Here is a 21,592-nt window from a genome sequence, read left to right as displayed (position 1 = left end):
CCACTCAGTGGCAGCCGAATCAAGATGAGGTGGACTTCCTTCCTGAAGGCGGCCGTCCTGTACAGGGCAATATTTAGTCCCCTGGTTTCTGGTGCAGCTCTTCCTCGCGGTGCCGTTCCATCAGCTTCGGACTCAAGTCTTGTTTCGATCCTGTCTAGTGCTGCCAATGACTCTTCAATCAAGAGCGAGGCTCAAAGCACTGTCTCCTCAATCGTGTCAAAGATCGACGAGACTGAGAACAGTCGCACGACGAAGGACGATGAGTCTGTGCAGGGAGCATTCGACAAGATCCAATCCATCTTTGCAGATGGTACTCCTGATTTTTTGAAAATGGCGCGTGAAATCCTCGCGGTAGGCTTGATACCGGCCGACATTCTCTCGTTCCTGAATGGTTACCTCAACTTGGACCTCAACTCGATCCACAACCGGAACCCCAGCCTGAAGAACCAAGTCATTTACCCGGCCAAAGCTCCAGGAGATGCACGTTACTCAGTCGCAGAAAATGCACTGCGGGCAGCGATCCATATACCCAACTCCTTCGGTTATGGCAAGAATGGAAAGAAGCCTGTGATATTGGTTCCGGGAACCGCTACACCCGCTGGGACGACTTATTACTTCAACTTCGGCAAGTTGGGAAGCGCCGCAGATGCCGACGTGGTTTGGGTCAACATCCCCCAGGCCTCGTTGAATGACATTCAGATCAACTCTGAATACGTCGCTTATGCAATCAATTATGTCTCTGCCATTTCAGAATCCAACGTCGCGGTTGTTTCATGGTCCCAAGGTGGACTGGATACTCAATGGGCGCTGAAGTACTGGCCATCCACTCGAAAAGTGGTTGATGATTTCATCGCCATCAGCCCTGATTTCCACGGGACGGTCGAGAGGTCACTCGTGTGCCCCTGGCTGCAAGCACTTGTCTGCACTCCCTCACTGTGGCAGCAGGGGTGGAACACAGAGTTTATCAGAACTCTGCGAGACGACGGAGGGGACTCTGCATATGTTCCCACAACCACGATCTACTCCACATTCGATGAGATCGTACAGCCCATGAGCGGCAGCCAGGCGTCCGCCATTCTTTCAGACTCGCGGGCTGTCGGCGTATCTAATAACCACCTGCAGACCGTCTGCGGTGGCAAGCCTGCAGGAGGGCTTTACACTCATGAGGGTGTCTTGTACAACCCACTCGCATGGGCATTAGCGGTTGATGCGCTAACCCATGACGGCCCGGGCAATCCGTCACGGCTGGATCTTGACGAGGTGTGCGGGCGTGTGCTTCCACCCCAGCTTGGCCTAGATGATTTGCTAGGCACAGAAGGACTGCTGCTTGTCGCATTAGCAGAAGTTCTTGCATATATGCCCAAAACCTTCAGAGAACCAGCCACTGCAAGCTACGCTGTTTGAAGGGCAGGATAGCGGATAGACACAGTCGTGCAAAGTAGCTTGAACACAAGAGCACTGGAGGACTATTGTCTCATAAACGTTGCCCTCAGCGATTGTTTGGTCTGGATATAGATCATGCCAAGCATTTTGTTGGAATCCGAGGCCCGCGACCCAGTTGTGAATAGCTTATGTAAATACCTAGACATGTGTACTCCGTATAGTGGATCAATTCATGGGAGAGTTCTGACAGTCTGACTCTGCTGTCGGTGCGAGTTACTTGATCGGGAATGATCATAAAGCCGAGCGAAATGCCTTTAGCCGAGTGATTGATCAGTTGTAGAAGCTTATCCTGACAATTCTGGAGGGATGTCGATAATAATGGTGTAGTCATTTTCTTCCTCGTCGGTCGGAAGTAACTGTCACGTGGTGCTCCCTCAACTCACTCTTGATCCTAAATTCCGAACTTTGAAGCCACTAGGGACAGGCAACACGATGCTTTCGCACAGATAATGATGAGTCTGTTAAAGCAACTGCACGAATAGATCCGCACTCTAGATAAAGCCCTCGCTGGATCGCCTGAAGCCAGTTCGCCTCACATCAGATTTGATGAAGCAGCATTGGGACTGGAACCTCGAGTGATCACCGAACGGGCAAAAGGTTAGGCCAAAAGCCAAGGCCACCGTGGAGCATGACCACGTCCAACAGTGATTTACTGTCCAATGATTGTGGGTCACCGGCAATAAAGCTGACCAGTCATTGCATTGAACACTGATAGACTTCTTCCAGAAATTCTGATGGCTGCGGTTCCTCAATTCCGCTAGAGACGCCAACATCGGCACAACTGAGTATTGACTGTTAAGTGCTGTTTCAGTGGAGGCACACAGTGTCCCAGTATCAATATCTTAAAGACTTTTGTGTCACATTCCAATCGGGCTAATGATAGAGAAATGTCTTTTCCGATGGGGTTTCTGAGTTGCAGAAAAGGGGAGCCGAAAATGGGCAGCATCACAAAGGCCGCGCAGTCTTGGACGTGCACTTGACTAACGTTGACGCCGCTAATGGGCTATGGGCCACTGTCCACGAGTCGGCATACGTCAATCGCAGAACTCGGCCATCATTGTGTGGTTCTCAAAGTGTGAACTTCGCAGTCTGCTCCACTGCCTCAAACATCGCCAAGAAAGTCCGCTTCATTTGATTGCCAAATTCCATACCAGATCTTGCGTGGTCGTCGGAGTAGACACATGGACTTCGTCTACTCCCGAGTTCCTACGGAGCACAGGACGACCTATACCGATGCGAATGATTATATGTGATCCTAACGTAAATCGTCTTTTGTGGCTTGGTCAGTTTCATTCTAGCTTCCTTCTCGTTTTTATCATCGCTCGATGTCGTTCAACTTCTCCACACAGACTGCTTTGCTACTCCTCGAAGTTTACTCCGTACTACAGTCTCTTCGATCTGCAGGTCTGCAGTCCTCCAGATGAAGCGTCGACTCGTCATCTTGTTCGGTAGTTTCCTCGAGACCTAATATCCTTCCTTTCCTTCTTATTCTCGCCTGTTTTCCTTCCGGAGACTTTCTCCTAGCCACTCCTTAAGCATGATGTTATTCTGGTTCTTGTTTCTACTTCTCTTCCGCAATGGGGTTGCCGATTCTGACGATGACTTGATGTCCTTTGTCACAGTATGCCCTCCAATACAAGCTGAATGATCTTGAACTGACAAGGTTAAGCTTCCCGGAGTTAGAGCGCTAAGATTCGACGTTGCTTACTATGATCGTGAATCTGTGAGTCCGGGGTACTGGTTCGTCGCGCCATATGGCGTGATTGACCCAGAGGCTCCCACCAAGCAGTGGAAGCCATGCCAAGTCGGGCCGTATATCTACGATGCAGATGGGGTATGTCTTCCTCAAACACTTGAAGCATAGCATGGACAACAAGGAGGACCCAGCTTACAAGTCCAATTCTGGTTAGACCCTGATCTGGGCTGGTTCATGCATGTTTGACAATCGAAATATCTTCGATTTCAAGGCAGTGCACAACATCGATGGTCGACCTCATCTCTCGTTTATCCTGCAGCATGCGTATCACGATGATGGCAGTGAAAAGGGACTCGGTTATATCCTTGACGAGCATTATGAGCCAGAATATGCCGTCGGGGTGACAAATGACGTTTCAGCATTCAATATGCATGAATTCAACATCCTCGACGGCGGAAAGACTGCCCTAGCTTGCCTATACCGGCCTGAGTACATGGATCTTGGAGATTTGGGGCGTCCGGATGAGCATGGCTGGATCATGACGGGTGGCTTCGTGGAATTGGATATAGCTACCGGGGCTGTAATCTATGAATGGAGCTCTGTCGGCCAAATCCCGATTCATGAGTCTGTAAAAGTCAATTCCTGGGATTCGCCGTCTGGCCAGCCTGGCTGGGATTACATCCATGTCAACGCCGTGGATAAGAACGAGGCCGGTGACTATATCCTATCTGCACGGTTCACAAACACAATCTACCTGATATCCGGACAAGATGGACACATTATCTGGAGACTCGGGGGGAAATCTTCAGACTTTGTGCAGGATTTCACATTTTCCAAGCAGCACCATGTTCGGTTTGTCGAGTCGAATGAAACGCATACAACTATTTCGTTCTTGAACAACGCTTCCGATGAAGGCGGACAAGACGAAGATCATTCCGCTGCTCTCTTTGTGCAGGTGGACACCAGTGCATCCCCCATGACAGCAAGACTGCTCGACCGTTACGACCGCCCGGATGGAGGTCTCACACGGCTCCGTGGTAGTGCTCAGCGCTTGCCAAATGGCAACGTCTTTGTTGGCTGGAGTGAGAAGGGCTACCAAAGCGAGCACTCTCCCGATGGCAAAGTCCTCATGCAGGCCAGCTTTGCATCCACTCGCTTCTCCACTTACCGGTCCTACAAGTTCCCCTTTGAGGGTCGTCCTCTGACACCGCCGGACGTGGTCTCGACTGTGTTCGGTACAGATGAGACTGACCTCACGACTATCTTCCACGTCAGCTGGAACGGAGCGACAGATATCGCCTCGTGGAATTTCTACGCCCGCAAGGAGAAGAGCGGGATCCCCGTGTTGGTCGGCAACACCACCAAGTTCGACTTTGAAACTATGTACATCGCAGACGGATATCTGGACTGGGTCTCCGTGGAAGCAGTGGATGAGGACGGGAGCGTCCTGGGGACCTCTGCCATTCATCGCACCACTACACCAGACAATTGGCGACTGGCGGGCTTCGAGGGCGAGGAGAAGCCCACGCCTGATGACCCTTCGCTGCTGTACGGCTCGAAGCTGTCCGACGAAGACGACGTTGCGGATTCTTACAGCACGGCCAAGGAAGCAGCCAAAGCTGTAAACCAAGCGTATGAGATTATCCAAGGGGTTGGGGAGATCTTGATATTTGTTTTGATTGCATGCTCCATGAGCGGGCTCATGGCGGGCATTTACTTCTTCATCCGGCGACGTCGTAGGCAGGAATACCACACAGTCTCATCCGAGGAGGCTCAACCCACTGAGGACCTTGGGCTTCTCGAGAGCAAATAAAGAGGATGCATGTTTGAGGGTTGCGAAATGAACAAAGGCATCGTGATGCCCTCCAACTTGCTGCCTCCAACTTGCTGATGCTTTCTCCATTATCCTCCTTACACTTGCCTATAATCATGACTCATGTACATCTCGATCATCACTCGATCATCATCGCGTTCACTCATACTTGGCAGAATCACATACTCAATTGCTGAATTTCTGTAAATAGAAAAGAAGAAAAGAGAAAAAAAAGCGATAATCTACTTGTCCGATGCATTTATTGATGCCAATGTACGAGTGATCCTTCTACGACATGTCCGTGCGAATTCCAACCATTCCTGTATCAATTTGCCCATTCCTTCGTCATTAGCCCGGTCCTTTTCTCACTCCTCATATCAATCATCGTGCTTTCCCGCCATGTCCAGGTACCAACCAAATTAGAACACAAGTCTTAAAACCTTGGCCTTCACAGGCCCCGCCAACTCCTTCGCCAGCCGTTCATCCTCGCGCATCTGAAAAGCCGTTGGGTCCATGATCTGTTCCTCGATCTCACGAGCGACTTTCTCAAGCTTGTCTTGTTTGAAGCTGCCCATGTGAAGTCGAATATCGACCCAGTCGAGTCGTGGTCCATAGCGCGCAAAGGCAAGCAGCGGCAAGGACCACCGCTCGCCCACTTGGAGACTGATGGGCCAGTCCCGAATGTTCATATCAATATGGAGGACAAGCAGTGACTTGCAGTAGACGGTCAGGTCATCGCAGGCATTGTACCACGCCATGTCGCTCATGCACTTGTACCATCGGAAGTTCAGCAGCGCAGGCTCGCTATACATGGTATGATTGAGCTCGATGTGCTGGATCGCCATTTGAGCTTCTTTTTGGGTGATCTTTAGAAAGCGCATCACGGTACGAGTCGTGTTGAAAATGAACTGCATCCTGGAGTAGAACAGGCACAGCGTATCGCGATAGATGCTGCGACAGGTGAGCAGAAGCGCGATGGGAAGGGGAGGACACGTGAAGCGTCCTTCACTTGAGGGTGCGGCATGTGTTTTGGGATCGCGAGGTCGCAGCTGACGATGGTAGAGGCGGTAATGGACTCGCTTAATGTTGTTTTCTGGGTTCTTGTCCCGCAAACGCAAGACTTCGACTCGGTGAACGTCAAACACATGTTCATAGATCTTCCAACGCAACTCGCCGGGAAGACGCTGAAATGCCGAAAGTTTGGCGGGTAGAGTACTTCTCACCATGGTAGCTGTGACTCTACCTGCGCCTTGGTATAAGCTCTTGTTCGTAGGAACGAATTGCAGAGACTGGGGGGAACGGATGCTGTCTTCCTGTTGCTTGGGCTTTGACGAAGAACCAAGGTGTGCTAGGTATCTATTAGTGACAATATTTTCACTTTCAAAGGCTTGGAATGAGTGGATTCTCACCTTTGTTGGAAGTTTTCCCATCATCGCCCGATTTCTTTTGGGTGTCATTTGTCAGGTGGGTTACACTCAGTCGAGTCGGGACAGTAGAACGACTGACATTGAGATCATGCTTTTGTCCTCCGGAGGAAACGTTTCTGTATCCGCCTCTGCCATGAATTGCCTAAATTATTGTCAGTGAGTCCTAACTTGTTTAGTCTGAGGTGTAATTTCAACTGACATTAGGTTCAAAGCTCTTTGCTGGAGAGTGGGAGTCGTTGTCTTCTGTGTTGTGTGATTTGAAGTTGGATCTGTTGGATCTACCGCCTCTTCCTCGACCGTATCTGAATCCCCGGCCTCCTTGCTGACTTCTGTTCTGTTGTTTTGGTCCAGCCATGGTGAGATGATGGGTTGCTGATACACAGCGGGGGGGACGTGTGGTATGAATAGGGAGATAGGGAAGAGGAGGAAGGAAGAGACGAAGAGCCTTGAGGGAACCAAGCTTTATAAAGAACATACTCACAATAGAACAAATTGAACTCAAAAGACTATGATTCGCATGTTTCATAAATCTCTGAGATCTGAATCATTCACTGCTTCTGATTCTCTCTCTTTACTCTCTCTTCCTAGCAGTGCAGAATAGTCCATCAATGATTGATGAACAATTGCACAACTCCGTGACAATTCTATTGTCAGCTCAATGCCTCATTGATCTGCTTATCTCAAAAGCAACATTATCATTACTGTAAGTCTAAATCAAGATGATTGTGTTGTTGAAGATAAAGTATACAGACAGCGGTACCACTGCTCTGTGAGAGAAGTATACAGTGATCACACTAAGCCACTTCTGGATTGTTGCATGCCTTATTTTTCTGTCCACTATTTAGTTGCTGTTATTATTAGACTCATTTTCCATCCCCATCGCAAAAAAAGCTCTCGCTGCTCTTCTTCATCTGCCTTGTCCAGCTCAGCTTGTTACTTAGAATCAATTAAAACTTCAAGTCTATTCTCAAGGAATGTCTTTTCCCTCTGGAGCCCTGCGATCCTCCAGCCTCCCGACTCGAGCTCAATTGCTGTCGATATTGCATCCCGTCAGATCATCACCGGGACCCCACCACAACCACCACCACCACCAACAGCTGCAGCATCACCGCCGCCCCTATTCCTCCTCCTCTAAACCTAACACCCCTCCCCCGTCCTCCTCTTCAGGATCTCAATACAGCCGCTCTCAATTCAAAATCCTCCCCTTCGTGGCTATCTTCGCCGTTGGCACCGGTTCCTACATCCTATTGGTGAAATCGCGCACAGGCGTCCGCAAGCCGCAATCCAATCAATAAATCGACCACCACCTCAAATAACAGGAAATAAAAGATGGCCAACACACAACATCCCCCAGCCATCCCTCCCACACAACCCGCCCCTCCTCAGGCCTCGACAAATACCACCCCGCGCTTCTCCCCACAGGATGTCACAGTCGTGTTCCTGCTAGGCGGACCCGGCAGCGGCAAGGGCACGCAATCCGCCAACCTGGTCCGCGACTACGGCTTCATCCATCTGTCCGCGGGCGATCTGCTGCGCGCGGAACAGGTCCGCGAGGGAAGCCAGTACGGCGACCTCATCCGCACATATATCAAAGAGGGCAAGATCGTGCCCATGGAGATCACGGTGGCGCTGCTGTCGAACGCCATGGCCGATGCCTTGGCGGCGGGTGCCGGTGCTACCGCTGACGGCGGTAAGAAGAAGGCCCGGTTCCTAATCGACGGGTTCCCGCGCAAGCTCGACCAGGCCGTGTTCTTCGAGGATACCGTCTGCCCGTCGGAAATGACTCTGTTCCTGGACTGTCCCGAGGAGGTGATGGAGAAGCGGCTGCTCAAGCGCGGGGAGACCTCGGGGCGTGACGACGACAATGCCGAGTCGATCCGCAAGCGCTTCCGGGTGTTTGTTGAGACCAGTATGCCCGTTGTGCGGGCTTTCGAGGAACAGCAGAAGGTCTTGTCCGTCTCCGCCACGGGGACGGTCGATGAAGTGTATGTGAGAATCAGGGAGGGACTTGAGAAGAGGGGTGTCCAGTCCATCTGATTGGATTGGATTGTGTTGCATCGGCATTTGACCCTCGATTGTTTCCCGGATCTTCCTGCATCTTCCCCGTTGAACTGAACATATATTTGTTTGTCAATTTTGAAGAAAATTCATGCTTGCGTTATATAGACATATCACATCTAGTCCACACCTTGTCAGAAACAAAGCGTCCCGTGTCTTACCTGTCATACTAGAGCCAAGGAATATACAATCTCTGCCTCAAACGTATCGTCAGAAAGGATGAACAAGACGTGATTCGTGATTGATTGATCTGGCCCAATCCTAACTACTAACATGCATCCAGGGCTTCCCGTCTCTAAACAACAGAAGCAGCTACCATATGAACATTGTAGAAATGGAAATAAGAGAAATGGACGGCAAATTCGAACAAAAAAAAAGGGGGAGGTCTCCTGGTTCAGATTAACAAGACAAGTAAACAAGAGTAAAGGACACCCCGATCATTACTTTTCCAGCATGGATTTCTCTTTTTCATCTTTTGGCGACAAGTCTATTGCTTTCTCCTACCTCGCTGCAAGTCTGGTTCCTCTCAGCGCTTAATCTATTCAGCACCTCCAACCAACTCAACCTCCCGAGGCTGCTGTGGTTGTGAGGGTTGCGACTGCTGCTGCTGTTGCTGTTGCTGGGGGTTACGTCTCCGGTCACCGCCCTTGCCTCCTTTCTCGCCCGACTTGCCCTGACCGGCTTCCTCAGCCGCCGCCTGCATGCTCTCCCGGATGTAGCGCTCCCGCTCGGTGCGGAGGACACCCAGCACACTTTCCAGACTGCGGCGCCAGACCATCAGACGACCCTGCACCTCCGCCCACTGCTTCTCACCGAAGACACGGTACGTGGCGCGGTGCACCAGGAACTCGGAGCGCAGCTGCGACAGCTTGCCCTCGACTAGACCAGCCCGAATAGTGTCGATGACCCACTTCTCCACATCTTCAGTGGGCACGCGCAGCGCCGAGGCGATGGTAGCGTAGGGGAGGGAGCGAGAGGGAGTCGAAGCCGCAAGCGAAGCCAGGGTCAACAGGCGCATCTTGGTCTGCAGAGCCTCGGAGCCATCGGCCAGAACACCGCCAGAGATGGAGTCGAGAGGGGTGGCCGCGACGAAATCCTCGTAGGCGTCCAGAGTGTCGGCGGTGAAAATCTCCAGCAATTCGAAAAGGGTGCTGTCGCTGGAGCGAAGAGCCTGGATGGCATCGGCGGCAGTCAACGAAGTAAAATCGAAAACGGCGGGGTTCTTCAGGGCGGAGGTCAAGGCACGGACGGCCAGGTCGCGCGATTCCTTGCTGGAGGCCTCGTTGGCGGGGATCGTCTGCAGGGCCTGCACCACGTGAGTCTGCGCCAATTCAAGATCACCCGAAGCCTGAGCGGCATCGGCAACGGCAAGGTGCAGCTTCTGAGCATCCTCCTCATCCAGCTCCCAGGCGGACAACCAAGTGGGCAGCTGAGCCGTCAGCTGGGGCTTCAGAGCCTCGAAGGCGTACGAAGAGCCGGAATGGCGAATGACGGCGACGATGGCCAGGAGGACGTGAAAACGGCTGGAGTCGGAGGGAGCGAGAGTGTTGAAGATGGTGGTCAGGATGGAGATTGCGAGCGTGGGGCCAAACTGAGGCGAGGTGGTGATAGGTTTGGCGAGGTAGGTGCAAATGCGGGAGAGGAACATATCCGGGTCCGAGGCCTGGTGCACCAAGTGCACGAGGAGGTTGTAGGCGGAAATGATTTCTAGATGCAAATTTGCCAAATGTCAGCCTTCCCAGCTCCTCCCTTTGTCTCGATCCTCCAGGATCCATCTAGAGCACCCCGCCCACACAAACTCACCCTTCTCTGGAGCCGCATTCAACACAGCGGCGGCAGCCACCAACTTCTTCAGCACCTCATCGCGCTGCTTGCGATCGGGCTCCTCCTCCGACTGTTCTTGCTGGCGAAGAGGCTCAATGAGGGGAGCGATCTCGGATTGGAGGCTGGCGCCCTCGTTCTTGCGGAGGGCGTCAATATACTGGGCGAACTCATCGGCGAGTTCGGTGAAGGTACCCTCGATGAGGAGGGTGGTGGTGGGAGCGGGCATAATGGGCGTAGATAGGAGAGGGAGGGGGAAGAGGGAGAAGGAGAGAGAGAGAGAGAAGGTCTAGAAAAGAATAAGTCGAGGAGGGCGGAGAGAGAGTCCCAAGAGGCTATCGATATTCGATAAGTTCGATGATGCCGGGAAGGGCGAAATTTCAGTGTGGGCAAAACTCTTGGCGAACTGGCCCTTTTTTGGTTGGAGAAAACACCTGACAAAGGGACTCGGTTCAACACAACAACTTGAGGTACGTAGTACTTCAATCATTCATCATTATTATCGACTTGCCAATTGTTTCCATGACTATTATCATCATATTTTTTTGCGAAGGAAAATTTCCACGAGCACAGGCCCATTACCGATTGACCACAGTCCGCTGCCAAGAGGAGCAGTACTCTATCACTCTACAAGCCGGATTATCGTCCAACGGCATCACTCACAACACTTCAAACTTCAGAAGCTATAAACACGGCAAAGCAAATTGATCAGGTCGTACCCATGAATTAGTCAATTCCTAAGCGCCGACAGGTATTTGCAGGCTTCAATTAAGGACAGTCATGAAAAGCGTATAGTGCATACAGGATCATAATATCACAAATGGCTCAATTACGAGACATGAACGCGGGGGAATAGTGCGATTGCAGTGTAATGAGTCAAGCGTTCAGAGAAAAACGCGCGGAAAACAAGCGAGGAACAGGCATTAGACAGAGGACTCAACGGTCGAGTGTTTCAATCTCCGTGGCTGGTCTTGTGTCTCAACGGATGTGGTAGGTATGGCCATGGTCGCAAACATGGCACATCACCCCATCTACAGCAGGAGACGAGCCGCAAAGAAGAGCACGGTCGCGATCACACCAGTGGCATGCTCGCCAACCAAGCGAATGGCAGCATTGCTCGTCTGAGCGCTAGCACTGCTACTGGTAGTGGTGGTGGCCGTGGCAGTCGACTCAGCCTGGTTTCCGGTCGCGCTCTCTGTAGCGGTAGTAAGAGCGGAAGAGGTAGTGGTCGAGGAGGAGGTGGAAGAGGCCGTCGCATTCAGTGTACCGCACTCCTTCTGGGCGGCCGTACACTTTGCATCCTCATCCTGAGTCGAGGAGGCTGCGATGCACTGCTTGTAGGTTTCCTGGCAGACGTAGAAGGGGATGGTCTGCATGTAGGGCGACACATCGGCCTCGGTACCGTTGCTGCAAGTACAAGAGAATTGAAGAGTGTCCTGTCCGTCATCGCATTAGTTTGAGGGAGTTTGAAGACGATGAGTTTTCGAGTTCATCAACACATACGGAATCACATGAGTTGCTATCGGCGATTCCACCACAGATAATTGGGCAGGTGTTCCGCTCAGCCAGGCACCAAGCAGCTATGAAATATCGCCTCCATGTTAGTCAATCGGCTACTTCGGGTCATGGGCGACTTCAATAACGAACCTTTCTCGGTAGAGCTAACCTGGGCAATGTTGAAGCCTGAGGGGAAAGTGTAATTGCTGCTAGCAACAGTGGCAGCCACCAACGTGGACAAGACAATGGCGATGGAGCGCATGGTGGAGAAGGTGACGATCTTTGATTATGTGAGAAGATCGACAGTCAATTGGTAAGTTTGTGGACGATTCAAATAATCCTCAGTGGATGAGATTGGTAAGATGAATTGGTTAATGATGACAACGAAGGAGAGAGAAGAGGGAGGGAAGAGAGGGAAAGGGAAGAGAAGGGAGAAGGGTGAAAGAAGAAGAGGAGGAGGAGGAGGGAAATAAACAAGAAGGAAAGTTCAGTTCTCCTGAACAACCAATCTGGGATTATTAGAGGGAAAGGACCTATTGAGGATGAGGAATGCCAGTTTAGCGTCAATTCTCGTCGAAAACGGTAATTATTCAACCAAGGACATATTACTTGGTAGTTGCAGACTAGATACCTTGGTACGGTCCTAGCTAGCTAGCCATGGTCTTGGTCAGTTCAGTTATTGTTCTTGATACTACGGAGTACTTACTGGGTTCTCCAGTGATGCTCCACCACTGTTGGGGATAACGAGATTCAGTATCAATCATTCATTTCTCTGAAGAATTAGTGGGAGTGGAGTGCTTCTACAGAGTGATGATGCTGATGAATTAATATTAACATTGCGAATATCTTCAAGTCAGTTCGTGTCTAGTATCTATCTACGTAGCCAATCATTTATCTAGCTCTAAACAGAGGACATGGAAACAAGGAACCATCAGCACTTTGTAGCCCATACTAACTACGGAGATACTTGGCTGTCCATGCACGCTAGGAGGTGGTGTAACTCAACATTCATCATCAGTCATTATTATTGTTGTTATTGTTGTGTTGTTATTGTTATTATTCAGGACTGGTGGCACAAGCGATGAGAAATATTATTAGTATCACCATCAAAATCAGCTCAGAGTCATCTCATACCATACAAAACCAGAGGAATGCCATTGTTGCTCATGTGTTCTACCTGAATGTATACCTGAGGCAGGAGAAGGCAGACCGACCCTCCAGAGAATACCTAGCCTGTAGCAGATAGACAAGGTATCTAGATTGTCAAAATTGTTGACTTACGGAGTATCTTCACATTATTAGTATTATTATCCTTGTCCTCGTCACTAATCTTGTACCAATCTCGGAGATAACAACCTAACTCGTCTGATTTCACTACAGTACGCAGGACTACTGACGCGTCCAGGTATCTACTGGTTACGAAGGTCGATGTCTGAGTCAATAATGATGAGTATTTTATCCGTACTACTCGGATCTCATATCCTGACAGATGTTTATCTCAAGAGAGACTGAGAAACTGACGATGATCGGCATTATGGTTCTTCATCCGAATTGTAGCCGAGGTTCGTTGCAGCTGCTGTGGACACATCGAACAGGCCTTCAACAACAGCAACAACAACAAATTTCTGATTCCCACCTTCTCTTCCGTCTCAACCCCTCAATCATCGCTTTCCTTGATACAATCTCTTCAAAAATGGCGGAAAAAGACCACCCTCCCTCCGCTCCTCCGCCCACTTCCTACATGAGCGAACCGACCTCTGATCCCGCCCTGCTCGATCCCTTCCGCGCCATTGCCTGGTCCAACTCCCTCCTCAACTCCCCAGACTACTATCCCATCCGCACCTGGTCCCGACTGTCCAAGCCACACACCGGCGAAGATGGCTTCTTCGCCGGCACACTGGCCACATCCTCCACAATCCCGCACTGTCTGACTCTCCGCCGGCGCAACCTCCTCCCGCCCCCGCAAGAGGTCCCCGTCTGGCCCAGTCCCGCGGCCAAGCCGTCGTCTGCGCCCTCCCCCAACCCTCCGGATGTCATCATGATGCTGGACCTGGCGACCCCCGGTGTAAGCGGGCATCCGTCTACCGCTCATGGCGGCATTGTGGCCACGCTGCTCGACGAGGCCATGTCCTTGGCCGTCGCTATACATGCTCCGACCTCCGGGGACCATCCGCGGGGCGCCATCTACACAGCGCAGCTGGACGTCCGCTACAAGAAACCCCTCCGTGTGCCTGGCTTGGTCGTCGTCCGCGCGAAAGTCGTGGCCCGCGTCGGAAGGAAGTACTGGGTGCGTGCGCAGGCGGTGCAGGAAGAAAGTGACGAGAACAACAGCCGCGGTACGGGGGGTCATTTGGAATGGGCCAAGAAGAAGACTGTGGTGACGGATGCCATGGCCTTTTGGTTACAAACTGCTCCTTCATTGTGACCATCCCTCATAGTCTATTTGATCATAATGTATATATCGAGCTATATATGTACATACAAAAGACATTTATGCGTAGATTTCGTGGTCTAAGGAGAGAGGGGAAACAAGGCAGGGAAACGCCTACATCTTCGACTCCCGCTGCCCGATATTCCGGCTGGCATCCACCACCAATCCCACTTGGTTGCTCAGCGCGACGACCTCCCCCTGCTCATCCAGAACCACCACGTCCAGATCCGTCCGGCCGTCCCGCACTGACCTGGTCTGCACTCGGCTATACAGCCACTCCACCCCGCTCGCCGGTAACCGCTTCTTGAAGTCGATGTTCAGCGTCACAGTCGGGTACCAGTACCTGGCCAGTTTGTCCTTCGCCGAATCCATCCCCGCAGCGTTGCCCGTTCCGTTTCCCGCCGTCCCCGCCTTGCCCATGGTGTCAAACCCATCCAGCGCCATCGGGAACATGTCCACCAGGAACGCCACGGCTTCATTCGTCCACCGCGCCTCCGTGTTCCCACCTGGCCGAAACCGGGCCCACTGGTCGACAACCGGCGGCTTGCCCAGAGCAGGATCGGGCCCATACAGTTCAACCTGCTGCGACGCCCGGCGGAACTTGGGAAACGGCGCGACAAGCCGAACCCACTGCCCATCACGACCGGTCTCCCGCAATGCTGCAAGGTTCACGCGACCCTTGGGCCCCGACCCGGAAATCGCCTCAGGTAGCAGGGTCCAGTTCGAGGGCGCCGAGACGCCCACTTCGGCCGTCGCGGGGCTCACCGTGATGTAGCCCGCGACCTTGACTTCCAGATTCTCCTCGTCGTCAGATGAGGCCGACGACCCAGTCTGTGCCAGAGTCTTCTGCGCTGCCTTCTCCTTCCCCTTCTCGCTAGGCTGCAACAGCGCTACATGTATTGTACTGGTTCGAGCCCCGAGCTTCGTATCCTGCACCTGCAACACAGCCGGCCCGGCGGCCGTGCGACGTAGAAACGCAAGCTGCATAGAGATCGGAGTGGCAGGGGCATCGTACCGCGTGGGATGGGTGTGCGCGAAATGTGCAATCGCCAATCGGTAGAGGACGGCTGTCGTATATCCCCCGTTGGGAACTGAACGGTGTCAGCTCGCAATGATCTCAAATCTCCATTATCCAAGTCCAGGAGACGTACCAGTGCCAATGCACCATTCATCCCGCAAAACGGCCGAGTACCTGTGGGAATTCACAGGTGTTACTTTGATCGCCTCCTCAAAGGCCTGATTTGCTGCGGGGGCCGCCATCGCGATGGGTTGTGTCCACGGTCGGAAGAGAGAGTGTTGACCCTGTTATGAATTGACGGATCAGGTCAAATTAGGCCAACCAAGTTGTTTAGATAGATTGAAAGTCCTTTGAAATGGAAGAGAGGTTGAAGACATCCCGGAAACTGTGGATAAAGTCGCAGTCGTTTGTCAACATTAATACGTCTACCATACGCTTCGGGTCCCTGGTCAAACCTCGGTTCTTCGTATGTTGGAGCTATCCAACAGCCGAACGCTGACTAACCCACTACAGTTGGTGACCAGTTGACGAGTTAAATCCGAACAATTAAGGACTACTGGAAGTCTTTGACTTTTACCATGAAGATGTTCCTGTATGTGGCATCCATTTTCTGGCATTTTTTTTTTTTTTATCTAACCGTCAATTTGCTCTGTATGGACAATCTCCTCACAATCCCTGTCCAGAGACGTTTTTTTCCATTACGCCCGTCGTCCTTTTGCCCCCCTTCAACGCTGCGATGTAATTAATTTATGCCAATATGTCCAAATAGTTGCATCGTACCCTCGTAGACTCATCAAATCCAAAGAAGAATCTCTGTGCTTAGTGCGCTGGTGACGCATTTGCTAGTCTCTCAAGGCAAGAAAGGACACCTGTGACCAGTTGTAGTCAGCGAGACATTCTAAATCGCTTAAGGTCCTAGCATGGCAGGACAAAACTACTTACCAGTCACTCCCTGCGTCAGAGTGGCCTTAGCTTCCGTGCTGCGAGACCCCAGAGTGACCGTCATCGCATAGCCAACTGCTTTTGCACTTTCCAGCTTGTTAGCCCACCGGAACACTGGCTCGTCGTCTCGACTGTCTCCGATGGCCAACAAAAAGTCCGGCCGGGCAATCTGCTCGTCCTTTTGGCTCGCACTGAGGCAGTCGCGCCACACCAATTCCGCCGCCGAGGCCTTGTTCGTATTCGCTGGTCCTACCACTAGTGCACGGTCAACGAGAACGGCATGTACCCCCTGACTGGCGCATGCATCGTTGATATGACCTGCACACTCAGATGCCAGTCGAGAGGCGGCTTCGTGGTCTTCCGCCGAGCCATAGTGGAGCACGAGGGAGCAGTGGCGTTTCTCGATCCAGCTGCCCTCCGCTCGTTCCTGGTAGTAGCTGAGAATCTGACTGACGCCTTCCTTCCAGGCGTCCGTCCGCTCCTTGTTGGTCAACTTGAGCCAATCTTCGGTGTTCGGCTCTCGCACGAAGCAGCCATTCTCTGCGATGAGCCCGAGGCCGGGAACTCGTCGGAACAGACGTTCCATCTCTTCGGGCATTCTTGAGCTCATGACATAAACCACGTTCTTACTGTCCTCCGTCAAATCCGTCAATGTGGTAATGGCTCGCTGTGGTGTCGTAACAATGATGCTCTTGGGAGAACCCCATGAAGCAAGAGTACCCTCGTAGTCCACAATGATCAATCGGCGAGCAGATTTTCGGTACATCTCCTCCACTTTGTTGACTGGCAGGCGCGGAACAGCCATGATCTCACGCGAAGACTGTTCATTCCAGACACGTTGCAACGTCTCATTGAAGGACTTTACCCAGTTACCTGTCGAGTTCTGAAGGACGGCTCGGTGAAGCTGCTCCCACACCCGTTGACGCTCCGACTCGCTCCTGGTCAGTGCAGTATGGATGGCCTCCGCACATTGTCGGTAGTCCCAGGGGTTGACAAGCAGCGCATGGTTGCCGAAGACTGACGCACTTCCAGTGAACTCGCTCAAAATGAGAGATCCATACTTCTTGTTCCCGTATTTTCCATCCTGGCAATACACAAATTCATGACTGGTCAGATTCATTCCTTCACGCAAACTGGTTATCATCAAGGCATCCGCCACTGAGATCAAAGCCAGATATTGCGGGAAAGCGAGATCTTGTTTGAGGAACACCAGTGGCTGATGAGCAAGCGTTGAGTGCATCGAGTTGATTCGCATGGCGATGTCGGAAATCGTGGCTTCGAGCTCTGGCTGCTCGGTCGTGCTCGTTGCGACTTGAATCAGAACAACCTGTCCATAGAAGGGTCAGCGCAATCGCATCCAGCCGCGTATGGCAGCCAACAATGTACTTGCCTTGTCTCTCCATTCGGGGTACGTGTTTAGGAAGAGCTCGTAGCTCAGAAGCTTTTGCCTGATTCCGCGAACTGAGTCAATTTTGTCGCGGGAAACAATAAGTCGTTTTCCTTCGTATCTATCCGAGATTGTCTTCACCCATTGTTCCACATCGGCAGCCTGTCGTCGCTTGTCCCAGGAGGTTGGATCGATACCGATGGGAAATGTACCCACGTTCACAAAGCGATCCTCCAGCTCGAGTCCCTCGTTGGTTGCCTCGACGCAAAGGAGGCGACTACAGGTTTGAAGGAAATGTCGGCAGTACTCATCAGTCTGGAACCCAATAAGGTTAGCGCCCAGCATGCCCTCGAGAAGCTCTTTTCGAGGCGCCAAGCATCTGAAGACTTCGGAGGAAGGGAATGCTATATGCAGGAAGAACCCAATTTGCGCGTCCGGGAGCAATTTTCGCAGCATCGCGGGGACAAGGAGTAGGTGGTAGTCTTGGACCCAGATTGAATCGCCGCGTTTCCAATTCTTTGCAATGCGCTCCGCAAACGCCTGGTTGGTCTTGACATAATAAATCCATGAATGGTCTTCATATGCTTTGCTTTTCGGGTTGTCGGGGATCTGGTAGTGAAACACGGGCCAGAGGATCGTCTTGCAGAAATGGGTGTAGTGGCCGTCAAAGTCGCCGTCGCTGACATAGACCGTCAACGATCCGTACTCATCTTCCAACTTCTCGGCGATGGCAGCTTTGGTGTGAGTCGACAATGCATCCGTGGGCATTCCCAGCGTGCCAACCCACACTTTGTCTTCTAATTGGCCTGCATCCGTTGCTGATCGCACCGCATTGCGCAACCCGCCGTTACCCTGCTCTGCTGTTTCGACGGTCCAGTCCGCCTTCGAGAACGAAGTTTTGCGGCTGCGATCACCGGCATTGTCCGGGGGTTGCGACCGGAAGGATTCAACCTTCAATGGGGTCTTTTCGCGAATAGGCTCCATCACCGAGACAGTCGGCTCCTGGTGCTTAAGGATCGAGGGGGAGGGCGAAATAGGCGGCCGAGCCCTGGGCTGGTTCAGAGCCGTGGTGGCACCCCAGGCGGGAGAATGGGCTTCACTTTCAGTGAGAAGATTTGCATCATCCGTTACCGCAGGAAATGGATAGCTTGAGGGCTCTTGCTCAGCTTTTGTAATGTCCGATGTGAAGATTCGCTCATGCTCAGTTGTAGCCCCAGGCGTCAGGCCCGCCTTCCTGGCACCATTCTGTCGTTCAAACAAGCTGATAGCAGCAGTAGGCGCTGGGGTCACGGCCTGGGATGGAGTGTTCGATATGGGAGGGCTCGTTAGAGCGCCGGCTGGATCTTCAGACTCGTTGTCGTGAAAATTCACCGTGTAGGGTAGGAATCTGGCAAATCATATACGTCAGCACAGCAAATACAATAGGGGAGAATGGTCGACATACAATGAAGCGATGAAGATTGTCATCCTGGCAGATTGATATGGACTCTAAGCCAGATGGCGGGGGAGGAAGGTTAAGGGGACGGCGAAGGAGGGGCTGTAGGAGACGGGAAGAAAGAATGCAGACGATGAAGAAAGGTCATAGAAGATATAAAAACGCGACACAGCAACAGGGAAATGCACCCTGAATATTGGGCAGATATAGCTGGTTCTACCACGGATCGATGTAACAACTTGGACAAAGTCGAGGATCTTCTCTCATGGCTACGTCATGTGAGAAAAAGGTGAGCCTAAGGCGGAAGAAGCCAGCAGAAGTGGGACTGCCCACTGAAAACCTGATAAGCACTGGTAAAAACAAGAGAATCCTGGGTGAGAAGAAGGAAGGATATCTCTTTTTTCCTGGGCTACCTTCAGCCCTGTCTAGAAATTTTTAGACTATTAACAGTGATCTAAATATACTAAGGTAGGTAAAGTAGGCAGGTTTGTCCTCCAGATTGATCCTTCACTTCATCATTGGCTAAAATGATCGATCCTCGTCGGTTCGGATAGTGAGGGGTATTAGTCACGTGCTGATAGCTCTCCTCTTATCGTGACATGGAAGAGGAAACCTCAGGCAGACATTTCTTATCATTTGAGGGCATCCGAAAACTTCAGCAATCTTGAACGCATCTCTTCTTCAAGGTTTTTTAAAACCGCTGTCCTTCTCTTCTATTACCTTCTAGCTGGGCCATGCCATTACGGATTACGTCTGCTCCGGTATCTGGTATCCAAAAGAGAAAGAGACCCTCCCCTTTTAAACCTCGCGCCTCCCCTTTTGCCGGACATGCTCGCCAGAAAGCCGCCGTTCAATCTTCCCGCCCTGACCAGCTAGATGAGCTGTACCCGGCTGACTTTGATCAGGGCCAGCTGCCTGACCTGGGAACTTCTCATTATGTGCCACAGACTGCTCCCGTCGAGGATGTGATTCAAGCCATCCACTACATTCGCGACAAGATGTTCGAGGATATCCCTGCTCGAGCTGGCATGAATAGCACTCGCATTGCCGAAGTACTTAATCTGCGCCGGTCGCTGCCCCCTCTTGCCTCAGTGGCACATGTCCACACACTGATCGATGCGCCTACGAAAGTGGAGAAAGAGATTGTGGATCTGGTCAATGCCGGTCGTATTCGTCGCTTGATCGTCCCTGGAAGAGGGAACGATGCGGCAGGGCTTGGTGATTGTCTAGTTTTGACAGAGGATTGGGAAAGGCTTGTGCGGGAAAGCAGTGTCTTGGAAGTATCAGTTAAGGGTAAGTGAATGGCTTCCTGCTGCCGTATCACCGGTCTATCTTGCTCTTGCTGATCAGCTCGCAGATAAATTCCTTCAAGTTCTCCGCCAGATTGGAAACATATCGGCTATACCCGCTTCGTTTCTTTCCCAATCGGAGCGTATGGATCTGGTTCGCGCCGGCTTTTTGGTGTCGTCGTCTTCTCTCGTCAAGGGTTCCATCGGGGTCGCGTCGCTTCCCGGTCTTCCATCCTCCACTCCGGCTCCGGCTCCTGCTTCTGCTAGTCGGAGTGGCAACTTCGATCAGTCCTGCGACACTCCGGATAACCAACATCTGTCTCTATTTCAGACAGCGACCCTCTTCCTTTCACTTCCCAACACTGGGCCATATCTTCGCCTTCTCGGAGCTGGTCGGAAACATCTCCTTGCTCTTCTCAACAAGTCCAGTTCTGGCGAGGCTCCCGTCTACCTTCTACGCGATCGTTGGGACGGCGCGGTTGAGACGGATAAGAGCTTCAGCGTTGCGAAGCGCGTGCGAGGTGAATTCGCTGGCATACTTCCGGGAAAGACGAGGAAGTGGAAAGAGCTCTATGGCATGAATTTCCGCTGGGCTCTGGAGGAAGCTCTGGGGGCCGGGTTGATTGAGACCTTCGATACTGGCAGTGTTGGGCCTGCAGTACGCGTTCTATGAACTTGCTTCGTAGCGAAGATCGTGCAAGGCGCATGAAACTGGGTGCGATGTTGAAGTACCACTCGCTCCCACTTCCTCATTGAAGCATATTTATATATATGTCGTCCTATATACCGACACCTACGGAATTGATTCACAAGGCGATTGCGCAGGACGAGGCCTGAGAGGTTCGAAATGTTCCGCTGACGGACAGCCGCGCCGTGTCGGGCATGATTTGGATGAACGCATGGATACCCTGGCTATTCTTCCGACCAAGTGAAGACTTCTCAAAGCTCGTAAAGAGCTGCAGTCTTTGGAATGCTTCATGTTCTGTCGAGGCCCGAGTGCTGAAAAGCGTCTCATGTCCCTTCAATATACCCCTAGTTAGACTTGAGATAGAAGTTGCTATAGCATACAAAACATGTTTGCTCATGTCACGGCTCGACTCATAGTCAAAAATTACCCGCAGACTCCATAGATTCACATCTGGCATTCCAAGGATAATCACCAGACACATACTAGTTACTATTCAGGAGCTTGCCATTCCACCTTGATAATGTTAATCAGGGCCCATCTCTCAAATTGAATCATCAAATCTCGAGTCACAATAAATAGAGTCAGCAGTCCACAATGTCACCACCACTCATCCGCCTCTCCCCCCACCCCTTTTCCTCCCTTCCCGC

The 21,592-nt window shown here is 51.8% G+C and overlaps 10 protein-coding genes across 10 annotated transcripts; 5 read left to right on the top strand and 5 right to left on the bottom strand.

Moving 5' to 3' along the window:
• Positions 1-24: 24 nt before the first annotated feature.
• CDV56_103034 (putative lipase) lies at positions 25-1,404 on the top strand (the record flags this gene model as incomplete). Its single annotated transcript, XM_026756653.1, has 1 exon — positions 25-1,404. The coding sequence occupies one exon, from the start codon at positions 25-27 to the stop codon at positions 1,402-1,404; it is 1,380 nt and encodes a 459-aa protein (XP_026618808.1).
• A 1,576-nt stretch (positions 1,405-2,980) lies between these two features.
• On the top strand, positions 2,981-4,952 carry CDV56_102598 (uncharacterized protein; the record flags this gene model as incomplete). Its single annotated transcript, XM_026756217.1, has 3 exons — positions 2,981-3,064; positions 3,113-3,277; positions 3,354-4,952. The coding sequence occupies 3 exons, from the start codon at positions 2,981-2,983 to the stop codon at positions 4,950-4,952; spliced, it is 1,848 nt and encodes a 615-aa protein (XP_026618807.1).
• A 419-nt stretch (positions 4,953-5,371) lies between these two features.
• Positions 5,372-6,734, bottom strand: CDV56_102369 (uncharacterized protein; the record flags this gene model as incomplete). Its single annotated transcript, XM_026755988.1, has 3 exons — positions 5,372-6,300; positions 6,362-6,521; positions 6,579-6,734. 3 exons carry the CDS (start codon positions 6,732-6,734, stop codon positions 5,372-5,374), a joined length of 1,245 nt encoding a protein of 414 aa, XP_026618806.1.
• Positions 6,735-7,708: 974 nt separating this feature from the next.
• On the top strand, positions 7,709-8,416 carry ura6 (uridylate kinase ura6; the record flags this gene model as incomplete). The annotated part of the gene is made up of 1 exon (XM_026755765.1): positions 7,709-8,416. One exon carries the CDS (start codon positions 7,709-7,711, stop codon positions 8,414-8,416), a length of 708 nt encoding a protein of 235 aa, XP_026618805.1.
• A 559-nt stretch (positions 8,417-8,975) lies between these two features.
• On the bottom strand, positions 8,976-10,487 carry CDV56_101850 (PCI domain protein; the record flags this gene model as incomplete). The annotated part of the gene is made up of 2 exons (XM_026755469.1): positions 8,976-10,144; positions 10,241-10,487. The coding sequence occupies 2 exons, from the start codon at positions 10,485-10,487 to the stop codon at positions 8,976-8,978; spliced, it is 1,416 nt and encodes a 471-aa protein (XP_026618804.1).
• Positions 10,488-11,289: 802 nt separating this feature from the next.
• CDV56_101650 (uncharacterized protein) lies at positions 11,290-12,017 on the bottom strand (the record flags this gene model as incomplete). The annotated part of the gene is made up of 3 exons (XM_026755269.1): positions 11,290-11,694; positions 11,762-11,838; positions 11,906-12,017. The coding sequence occupies 3 exons, from the start codon at positions 12,015-12,017 to the stop codon at positions 11,290-11,292; spliced, it is 594 nt and encodes a 197-aa protein (XP_026618803.1).
• Positions 12,018-13,448: 1,431 nt separating this feature from the next.
• On the top strand, positions 13,449-14,180 carry CDV56_101335 (PaaI family thioesterase; the record flags this gene model as incomplete). Its single annotated transcript, XM_026754954.1, has 1 exon — positions 13,449-14,180. The coding sequence occupies one exon, from the start codon at positions 13,449-13,451 to the stop codon at positions 14,178-14,180; it is 732 nt and encodes a 243-aa protein (XP_026618802.1).
• Positions 14,181-14,300: 120 nt separating this feature from the next.
• CDV56_101135 (thioesterase family protein) lies at positions 14,301-15,446 on the bottom strand (the record flags this gene model as incomplete). Its single annotated transcript, XM_026754754.1, has 2 exons — positions 14,301-15,277; positions 15,338-15,446. The coding sequence occupies 2 exons, from the start codon at positions 15,444-15,446 to the stop codon at positions 14,301-14,303; spliced, it is 1,086 nt and encodes a 361-aa protein (XP_026618801.1).
• A 577-nt stretch (positions 15,447-16,023) lies between these two features.
• On the bottom strand, positions 16,024-19,000 carry CDV56_100573 (putative alpha,alpha-trehalose phosphate synthase subunit TPS3; the record flags this gene model as incomplete). The annotated part of the gene is made up of 4 exons (XM_026754192.1): positions 16,024-16,073; positions 16,147-17,457; positions 17,533-18,920; positions 18,978-19,000. The coding sequence occupies 4 exons, from the start codon at positions 18,998-19,000 to the stop codon at positions 16,024-16,026; spliced, it is 2,772 nt and encodes a 923-aa protein (XP_026618800.1).
• A 702-nt stretch (positions 19,001-19,702) lies between these two features.
• On the top strand, positions 19,703-20,915 carry CDV56_100223 (Stk19 family serine/threonine-protein kinase; the record flags this gene model as incomplete). The annotated part of the gene is made up of 2 exons (XM_026753842.1): positions 19,703-20,261; positions 20,326-20,915. Coding segments are annotated over 2 exons (1,149 nt in total), but the record flags the coding sequence as incomplete, so codon positions are not given.
• Positions 20,916-21,592: the final 677 nt, after the last annotated feature.

Source organism: Aspergillus thermomutatus (assembly GCF_002237265.1).
Source record: "Aspergillus thermomutatus strain HMR AF 39 chromosome Unknown NODE_3, whole genome shotgun sequence".
Taxonomy (NCBI): Eukaryota; Fungi; Ascomycota; class Eurotiomycetes; order Eurotiales; family Aspergillaceae; genus Aspergillus; species Aspergillus thermomutatus.
This window is presented reverse-complemented; position numbering and strand designations above follow the sequence as displayed.